The following is a 9516-nucleotide window of genomic DNA, read 5'->3' as shown; positions in this document are numbered from 1 at the left end:
ATACAGTGAAACACCCCTCAAAAAAAAAGAAAGCAGAATAAGGTAGTGATTAGAAGGCCATTTTTGTTTACCCAAGCAGTATGGCCTAACTTAGGCTACCATCTAATGCTTTATTTCAATCAGGATGTATTTCTTTCCTACCAATCAATACTGAAGATAACTGCACATGGAACAAGGATGGTTTTCTCTGAGTAAATTGTGTCCATCTAGAATTATTTCCACATTTCAATAGAGTTTCTAGATTTAGTATATAGATTTCATTAAAGTAGCAAATGTTTTCATGATGTAATTTTTCAGGGTATAGAAGTGGAGGCCAACTAGTACTGATTTTACTTTTTGTGTCACTCTTGAGAGCATTTGAATCAACTAGTTAATAGAATTCCATGATCTAATGTAAACCAAGTTAATTTTCTTACCCACAAGCATACAATACTGTACAAAGTTATGTGCCTGAACTCCTTTTAGGGCAGGATTCTGTAGTATCTTTGAATCCCCAGAACCTAGGATTGTGACTTAACACATAAGTACTCAATAAAAATTTTGCTGGGTGTTCTGTCAACTGAGCAGCTTTGCCACGTTAGGGACCACTAAGTGATGTCAAGACTGTTAACCTGAAATCATCTTGAGAGGAGGCTGCCCTCCCCCCCGCTTTTTTTTAAGTTACAAGAGCCTTTTTTGCTTGCAATGATGATGTAAGAGAGCATGACAGCCCTTGCTCCTGGGATGACATTGACTAGTTAGTTGCCCTCCAAAAAAGTGGGGGTTTTGTTGTTGTTTTTAAGTAGTCTTCCCTAGGTTGCCCAGGCTGGCCCGAACTGTGTTCAAGTGATCCTCCTCCTCCCTCAAGTCTCCAGAGTAGCTGGGACTATAGACATGTGCCATTCCACCCAGCTTCAGGCTGACCTTTCTGTACCTTAGAATAATAGACCCTGGGTTAGTATACTTGAAACTACCTATAAAGCTTTAAATAAAGCAGGTGACTTTGCCCTGCCCTTGAGTCTCAAAGGGTTGAACCCAGAGCAGGTGTTTTTAAGCTCCACAGGGAATTCTGATGTGTTCAGAGTGAGAACTGTCTTGCAGGTCTAGTAGTTGTTGGTTTCCTAGTGTTAATGGTAGCTGATAGAGTTGTTCCATTATTTTCTTGCCATCCGGCAGGACTTTTAGTCATGACTTATTAGTGTAAGGTCTAGAAACTGCTAGAAACTCAAATACTATTAGCATGTAATGGTTGTTCTAAAGCTCCTAATCAAAGCTTTGCTCAATGTAAGAGCCCTCAGACAAGAGGTATAACATCACACAGGAAAATATTGCACATCACTCCTTTATTATACTGATCTGGAAAAAGATTTAGTACAGTTATGCGTAAAATGAGTACTGGGCCTGTGTGGCAGGGCCAAGCAACTGCAACATGACTCAGAAATCAAACACAGTTAAAGACACACTTGGGACATGATCAAGAGGCATTTCACTGCCACAAAACAAGGCAGAGGAGGAATTCTCTCAGATACATAGCGAGATACACTCCTACACCTTTCAGGCCAAGGAGCTTATCCCATATTGGTGTGAGGAATGGCTTATTTTCTGGTGACCACATGTGGGACTAACCACCACTAGAAACCCCAGAGGGCTTTGCTTAGTATTTATTTATACATAGATTTATTTATTTTTCTTTTTGTGAAAGTAAATGTAACAAACAATTCAGAGTTGATCCCAACCTTCTGGAGCCAGCTCCTCTGGGGCCAGGGAAGAAATAGTTGTTTTTCTAAAATCACCATGCAGAGTACATTCATATTCCACTGGAATGACTAGAGTCCCCTGTCACCCCATTCCCAGTGACCTGACTACATAAGAGTACAGAACTTACTCTTGGAAACACAAACAGGCTCTCTGGCTTCTCATTGGTCATGCCTTAGCATAGTTCCTCCCTATCCCCTTCTCAAGCAGGTCCTTAAAACAATCACTAAGAAAAAAAACCAGAACTACTACCTCAATTTTTCTGGACACAAGGAGGCTTCCCTGGGCTTGGAATGAGAATCTGTGCCCCAGAGGTGCTATTCTGACTAGAATCTACAAAGGGAGTGGGTGCAGGAAACAAAATGCTAAAATTAAAATGGGAGCTACTGGTCCCCATCTGCAGCTACAACTTAAGATGCCTACAGATGTGGTCCGTGTGCAGGAGAGAAGTACAAAGGAATGGATGGGCGGGTGTTCCTTGGTACAATAGTCTGCTATTTGCCTTTATTTCTTCGCCTTGCCCTGTGCAGCCACAGCTTCCATTGCTTTACGAACGGTCTCTTCATCTCCCAGGAACTGCATGGGCTTGATGGGCTTCAAGTTCTTATCCAATTCATAGACAATGGGAATACCAGTTGGCAGGTTCAGCTCCATGATGGCCTCTTCAGAGAGACCTGAAAAGAGCCACCCTGATCAGCCATACAAAGTGTGAATCCACATCACCCCTCTAGGTTTACTCTTCACCCCCAGGTGAGAAGAGACTTTGGTAGGAATTAAGACACCTTGTCTATCTTTGTAATGGTAACTGAATCTTTGTAATAGTAGATTCACCCCACAAGGATGACCCCCCCAGGACTAATTTCTCAAGCCACTAAACTGAAAAGCAAGAAAAGTATGAAAATGTACATAAGATCCTGAGATAGGCCACCAACAAACTACAGAAAGGTGTATACTGCAGATATCCCCACCAAGTGAGATCTAAACCTACAGTGAAGCAGGACTCTCCATATCCCAAACTTCATATATAGTCCACCTATCTACCAAAAATTGGCACTCTGGGCTTCTAGGTCCTCAGGAGTGAAACAATGTAAGATGGAGATTAATATGTGAAGTTGGGCCAGGCTGTGACTGAAGATGATTTTACCAGTAGTTTCCATCCTAGTCTAGAGATGGGTATCTCAAACTATAATGTGTATCAAATCACCTGGGTCATAGATATTAATTCTAAACCAGGTCTAGAATAGGACCTGGCATTCTACATGTACAACCTGTTATCAGGAGTCCAGCTCTTGCTGCTCTGCAGACAAATTTTGAGAAACAGGGGTACATGTGTCTACCCACTACAGTCAACCTAAACTGTCAGAGGCTAACAGTATATTGGCTTTTTCCCAAGAGTCTCCTTTATACTAAATTAAGTCCCTAATTCATGGAACTTCTGCTTTACCCATCTTTATAAGGGCCCATCTAAAAAATGCACATACCCTCCAGATGCTTGACGATGCCCCGAAGGCTGTTGCCATGGGCTGCAATCAGAACCCGTTTCCCCTCCTTTATCTGGGGAACAATTTCTTCATTCCAGAAGGGCAGAGCTCTGGCAATGGTGTCCTTCAGACTCTCACAGGAGGGCAGCTGATCCTCAGTGAGGTCTGCATACCTACGATCCTATGCAACCACAAAAAAACTCGTTTACAAATTATTACCAGTTGCATTCATTAAATGGCTTTTAGAATGTATTAATTCTGCCAATCCTCATCTCTTAAGGAGTGAAGGGATGGATGAAGTTCTCTCACCAGGGTCCAGAACGTAGCTGCCAGCTTGGGAAAAGGGATCATTATCCTGCCTCTCCCTCCCCCACTACCCAGTACAAAAGAAAGAAAACCTAAAAAAGTTATGCAACAAGGCTCTTCCCAGTACACTTTAACTTGTAACTGATTTAGGAAGCCTATGAATGGGTTTTATAAAATATGCCAGTGGAGGTACAAGAATGGAGATAGAAATTCTTCTCAGGTAAATAAAATATCAACTAAATCTTATAACCATGGTCATTCGTTCGTAGAGGAAAGATTCCATTAACTATTTTATCATAAATTATAAGCTCAGTGGGGCCAAGAAGTCACTAATAAAAGCTAAAAAAAAAAAAAAGAGGGCCTGATTCTACCCCCCTGGCTCTGGGTGAAGTGAAGTGACCAAACATAGGTTTGCCCATACCTTACTGATATTGCTGTAGAAGGGGTGATCTGGCTCCATTGGAGGTGGCGGGACATCATAGGAGCGTCTCCATATCTTTACCTGGGCTTCTCCATGCTTAGCAGCAGTTTCTGCTTTATTGAGGCCAGTCAGACCCCCATAGTGCCGCTCATTGAGGCGCCAAGTCCTCACCACTGGCAGCCACATCTGATCAATGGCATCCAGCACTGTCCAGAGGGTTCGGATTGCTCTTTTCTGCACTGAGGTGAAGCAGATGTCAAACTCATAGCCAGCATCTGGAAATTAGAGGTTCCAAGTGATAAGTTAAACAGGTTCACTCTGAACCAGAATTTTTTTTTAACATTAATCTCTTCTTATACAGGTATCCAAATGAAAATTATTTGGTGAAATATTTTATTGTGTATGTTTCTGTAGTAAATGCAATACTGTGCCTTTGAGAAAGACAAAATTTGTTTTGTTTTGTTTTTTGGTACCAATGATGGAACTCAGGGGCACTTAACCACTGAGCACATCACCAGTCCTTTTTTGTATTTTATTTAGAGACAGGGTTTCACTGAGTTTCTCTGGGCCTCACAAAGTTGCTGAGGCTGAATTCATGATCCTCCTGTCTCAGCCTATATGTGCCACAGGCCCGGCAAAATTTATTGACTTATATTATAGATATATACTTCCTAGTAGTTCCCCAATAATTCATCTACCCCAAGGCCTAAATGTACTGACAACCAGTTAACTTGATACATGTGCTTGTATGCTAATCTCAAGAATTTATTTCTACCAGGCACAGTGGCACATGACCGTAATCCCAGTGGCTCAGGAAGCTGAGGCAGGAGGATCACAAGTTCAAAGCCAGCCTCTCCAACTTCTCAAGGTCCTAAACAACTTAGCAAGACCCTGTCTCAAACTAAAAAATAGAAAGAGCCGGGATGTGGTTCAGTGGTTAAGCACCTCTGGGTTCAACCCCTGGTACCAAAAAAAAAAGAACTTAAAAAAAATGTATTTCTGCTTCAACTCTTTAAAGAAGCTCTTAAAAACTTGGGGATGTGGCCTGGTGGTTAAACACCCCTGGGTTCAATCCCTGGTACAAAAAAAGGCAACTTAGAATCTCCTCCTAAATAACAATGGCTAACATTTCCAGATGGCTTACCATTGGTCAGGCACTATGTTTTACTTGGTCTTCGTAACAATCCTATGACGTTATAATCCTTACAATTCATTTTACCAGATGAGGAAAATAAAAATGTGAAGAGATAAGCAAATTTTCCAAGGTTACAGCCACTATTTGAACAAATAAAACTTAGGCTGTAGGCTGGGTGACTCAGGAGGCTGAGGCAGAAGGATTGCAAGTTCGAGGCCAGCCTCAGCAACTTAGTGAGGCTTCAGACAACTTAATGAAACCTTGTCTCAAAATAAAAATAAAAAGGGCTGCAGATATAGCTCAGTGGTAAAGTACCACTGGGTTCAATCCCTTATACTCCACCTTGTCCCCCACCAAAAAAACAACCCGAGGGTGAAGGATTCTGAACCCAACCCTAACTTTTTTTTATGGTACTGGGTATTGAACCCAGGGCCTCACATATGCCAGGCAAGCACTCTACCACTGAGCCACATTCCCAGCCCCCAACCCCAACTCTTAACCACCATCTCTAGCAATCTCCATTTTCCTAACTATACTGTATTCTGTATTAGTCCTTTATTTTATTTTTGCAGTATTGGGGAATGAGCCCAGAGTCTCACACATACTATAAAAGTGTATGACTGAGCTACATCTCCAGCCCTGTTTGAGACAGGGTCTCACTAAATTGCCCAGACTGGGTTCCAACTTGCTAACCTTCTGCCTCAGTCTCCCAAGTAGCTGGGATTACAGTAGTCATACAGCACCAGGGGCACCCAGCTATCTGATTCCTTTATAAATGAATCACTAATTTCTCCATACATGTTAGTATGCCAGCTATAATTAAGAGTTATGTTGACCCAACCAATAGCTTACAATGAATCAGTCTTGTTCCATAAAAGACAATTTTCCCTCCCACCTGAATAGGGAGATGACTTTTTCCTTATATGAGTCAGGAAAATATTCCTGTTCTCCATAACACTACAAGGTCCTCTTCAAATTTTATCACAGCTGAGTACCATGGTGCAGGCCTGTAATCCCGGTGGCTTGGGAGGCTGAGGCAGGAGGATCTCCAGTTCAAAGCCAGTCTCAGCAACTTAAAAAGCACTAAGCAAGACCCTGTAAACAGTGGCTGTAACCTTGGAAAATTTGCTTATCTCTTCACATTTTTATTTGCCTCATCTGGTAAAATGAATTGTAAGGATTATAACATCATAGGATTCTTACGAAGACCAAGTAAAACATAGTGCCTGACCAATGGTAAGCCATCTTACCATTTTATATTTTAACCCTAGTTAAAATATATAAAAAAAAATGGCTAGATATGTGGCTCAGTGGTTAAGTGCCCTGGGGTTCAATCCCTGGTACCAAAAAACAAAAACAAATTTCAGCACAAATTTTCCTGCATATTGCTTCAAGAGGTTAGCAACTGTAATTAACAAAACATGAAATGAATTTTCCTGCCAGTCATTCCACTGAGAATAAGGCTATTAAGAACCAACAGGGAATGGGAAGATGAACCACAGGAAACCCACCACCATGAGAAAAGACTACAGATCCCTCCACTGACCCTCAGGACAAGTCTGACTAGACTTGGCTACTGTCCCCGACTTAACTACCTCCCTAACCTAAAGGGAGGAATGACTCCCAACAAAGGCTGAATCACTGGGAAGTGAATACCCATAGTGCAAACCTCAGCTCCCATGATGAAAAGCTACAGGCAATTTCATTGCAATTATTTCCACTTGCAGTGAAACATCTACTTTGGATACAGGAAGTCCCCAAGGAGAAAAGTGCTACTCCCTTAGGACTCTTTAAGAGAATGCTAAAGGATCAGAATCATAAAGCATTTTCCTTTGGCTTGCCCATTAAATCAGAGTATAACCAGGGATAGGATGATAATGTAGTGTGGACTCCAATCTCCCAAGGTAGCTTTCCCTTTCTCTACCTTAACACTGCATTGGAAACAGTTATCACTGGCTTCCTGCTGAAATCAAAATCAAGAATGTAAAAATCCTATTAACTGAAGCACAAATGAATTTAATATGTATTTGAAATATTTTATATTACTAGATTATTCATAATGAGCAAGAGTTTTGCTTTTGATTTTATTCTTCAATGTAATTATTTGTAATGCCCATAACACATTAAAATTTTTTATCTGATTTTTCTAAAATTTAATGCTAACAATATTTATTTTAAAACTGAAACAGGGCTGGGCATGCTGGCACACCTCCAATTCCAGTGACAGGGGAGGCTGAGGCAGGAGGATTAGTTCAAGGCTAGACAACCTGGACAACCCAGGGAGACCCTGCCCCAAAATTAAAAAAAAAAAAAAAGCATGCCCGCCCCCTTCCACCCCCCACCCCCGACCCCCCGCGTGATCTCAGTAGTAAAGTGCTGCTGAGCTCAATCCCCAGTCCCACACGCACACAAATAAGACTGAAATGGGGTTTGTTATTCAGATGTAATTACAAGTTTAACCATTTGGTGGTTTAGAGAATTAAATTTACTTTGTCCTAGGCTAAGCATCAGCAAAACACCACAGATCTACACAGTTCTTCCTGCCACAAAACCAAAGAAAATGGCCTCCTTTACTAGTATCTTTCCTTTAGGGCCTCTCGTAGACGCTGAAGTTACAACAGGGCATCCCAAAGCGTTCATATGCCCACCCGCCTCCCCAACAGGATTACATTTCTCAAACTTTCCAAAGCTTTACTTCATTTCAAAAGGATGTACAATGAAGGCTAGAAGCTAGAAAGTGCAACTTGGGGCCAAATATCAGTGCCACATCAACCAGGCATATAAACCTTTTCTATATGGCTGTTTGGTCCAAAGATTCCAGGGGACAGGGCAGGACCTATCTGCCTTAATTATCAGTGAAAGCACTTCTTCATCACAGGGATTTCTTTTTTTTTTTTTTTTGCGGTGCTGGGGATCGAACCCAGGGCCTTATGCTTGTAAGGCAAGCACTTTACCAACTGAGCTATCTCCCCAGCCCTCACAGGGATTTCTTATTAGAATTCCAAAATCACGGAGATGGGTCAAGTCTAAGTAGGCAAGCATTTTCTCTGCCACTTCCACTTTGTTCAGCCTTTGTTCTTGGCCATTAGCCTGCCAGTTTCTCACACCTACCTGTTACTCCACCCAGAAACAGGGCAAGGACCGTGGACTAATAGGTAGTATGACCTTGGACAAATCACCTTTCCAACCCTCACTTTTGCCAACTATTAAAGGGGGACAGGGAGGGATAGGAAGAGGGGATTTTATGGGGCTACTTTAGAGACGATCAACTCGAATCTTTCATTCATTCACTTACCTGGATCTGGATGCGTTTTGGATACAGTATTTGTAGCATGTGAGTGAACTGCAAAGCCCTACCCAAGCACGCGGATTGCCCGGTGTCTTCAAGCATGTGAGGCACCCCTAGCGCAGTCTCACTCCCGGTACTGCGGGGAAGAGCGTGTGGCCTGCCGCTTCGCTAGCATCTGCAGCAACCCCTTGAGAAGGCCAGCCACCGGAAGGCACCAGGCACTCTCCAAGAGCCCCCAGCCCTGAGGGAACACTAAAAAGGTCTACCGACCACGGGCAGCCCATTCTCCGAGCAACCCATCCCTGAAGTGTAAATTCTAAGACTAAAAAGGGAGAAACTGGGGCCAGAAGGTGTCCCCAATTGTGCATAGGGCTACGAAGCAACCAGCCTCCATCATCCTCCCGGCGCGGCCCCTCACACTCCACTGGGTGACCTTGAGCAAGTCGACTGCCCACGCTGTGTCCGCTTTCCCAACTGCAAACTAAACTACTGGAGAGACACTGCGCAAGGTGTCGGCCGTCTCCCGGAGCGCGCAGGAACGAGCTGGGGTGCCTCCGAGGCCGGGCGCCCGACCCTTTCGCACTGCCCCCCACGGCCCAGCCCGCTCGGTACCTCGCAGCGCCTGCCCGCCGCGCTTCGCCTCCTCGTGGCCCGCCGGGCTCAGGTCGGCGTCGTACCAGCCGCTGAAGCGGTTCTCTAGGTTCCAGGCGCTCTCGCCGTGCCGAATCAGCACCAATTTGTAGGCAGCCATGGCGGCGAGGTGAGGATGCGGCGCCGACTAAAGCTTGCAGAGATTCCGGAGCCGCAGCCCGCCCCCCGGCCGCGCCTGCGCGCTCGCACCCCCACGCCCTGCTCCCGCGCACTTTCTCTACCAAATCTTTCCACTTTCTCGAGAACGCCCGCCGCCCGCCAGGTGTACGCATGCGTCCTCTGCCTAAGCTGTAGCCAGTTTAGGGAGGGGGCGCGCTCCGGAACTCCAGGGCGCATGCGCCCTCCGCTGTCGGCCCCGCGTCAGCCGCGGCGGTCACGGAGTGCACGTAAGCACAGGGCGGCAGGCCTTGGGCTCGCACACTGCCTGGTGCTTGGGTTGGGCGGCGCTCTTCTCTTGCTGTGGCCTTTCTTGAGCCCTTATCCAGTGAACCGCTAGGTA

General features: G+C 44.5%; 1 protein-coding gene across 1 annotated transcript; it reads right to left on the bottom strand.

Annotated features, from left to right (window-relative positions):
* Nucleotides 1-1305: 1305 nt before the first annotated feature.
* Nucleotides 1306-9263, bottom strand: Pgam1 (phosphoglycerate mutase 1). The gene is made up of 4 exons (XM_047553273.1): nucleotides 8979-9263; nucleotides 3943-4217; nucleotides 3216-3396; nucleotides 1306-2408 (listed from the first exon to the last, which is right to left on the bottom strand). Exons 1-4 carry the CDS (start codon nucleotides 9115-9117, stop codon nucleotides 2239-2241), a joined length of 765 nt encoding a protein of 254 aa, XP_047409229.1. The 5' UTR covers nucleotides 9118-9263; the 3' UTR covers nucleotides 1306-2238.
* Nucleotides 9264-9516: the final 253 nt, after the last annotated feature.

This window comes from Sciurus carolinensis, chromosome 5 (genome assembly GCF_902686445.1).
Source record: "Sciurus carolinensis chromosome 5, mSciCar1.2, whole genome shotgun sequence".
NCBI classification, from domain to species: Eukaryota; Metazoa; Chordata; class Mammalia; order Rodentia; family Sciuridae; genus Sciurus; species Sciurus carolinensis.
Note: the sequence above shows the minus strand (reverse complement) of the source record. Positions and strands in the feature narration are given on the sequence as shown.

Coding starts and splice junctions, on each gene's coding strand:
- Pgam1 (XM_047553273.1), bottom strand. CDS start 9,117: ATGGCTGCCTACAAATTGGTGCTGATTCGGCACGGCGAGAGCGCCTGG. Junction 3,397..3,942: donor TCTACAGCAATATCAGTAAG/GTATGGGCAAAC, acceptor GTGGTTGCATAG/GATCGTAGGTATGCAGACCT. Junction 2,409..3,215: donor CATCGTCAAGCATCTGGAGG/GTATGTGCATTT, acceptor GGCTCTTTTCAG/GTCTCTCTGAAGAGGCCATC.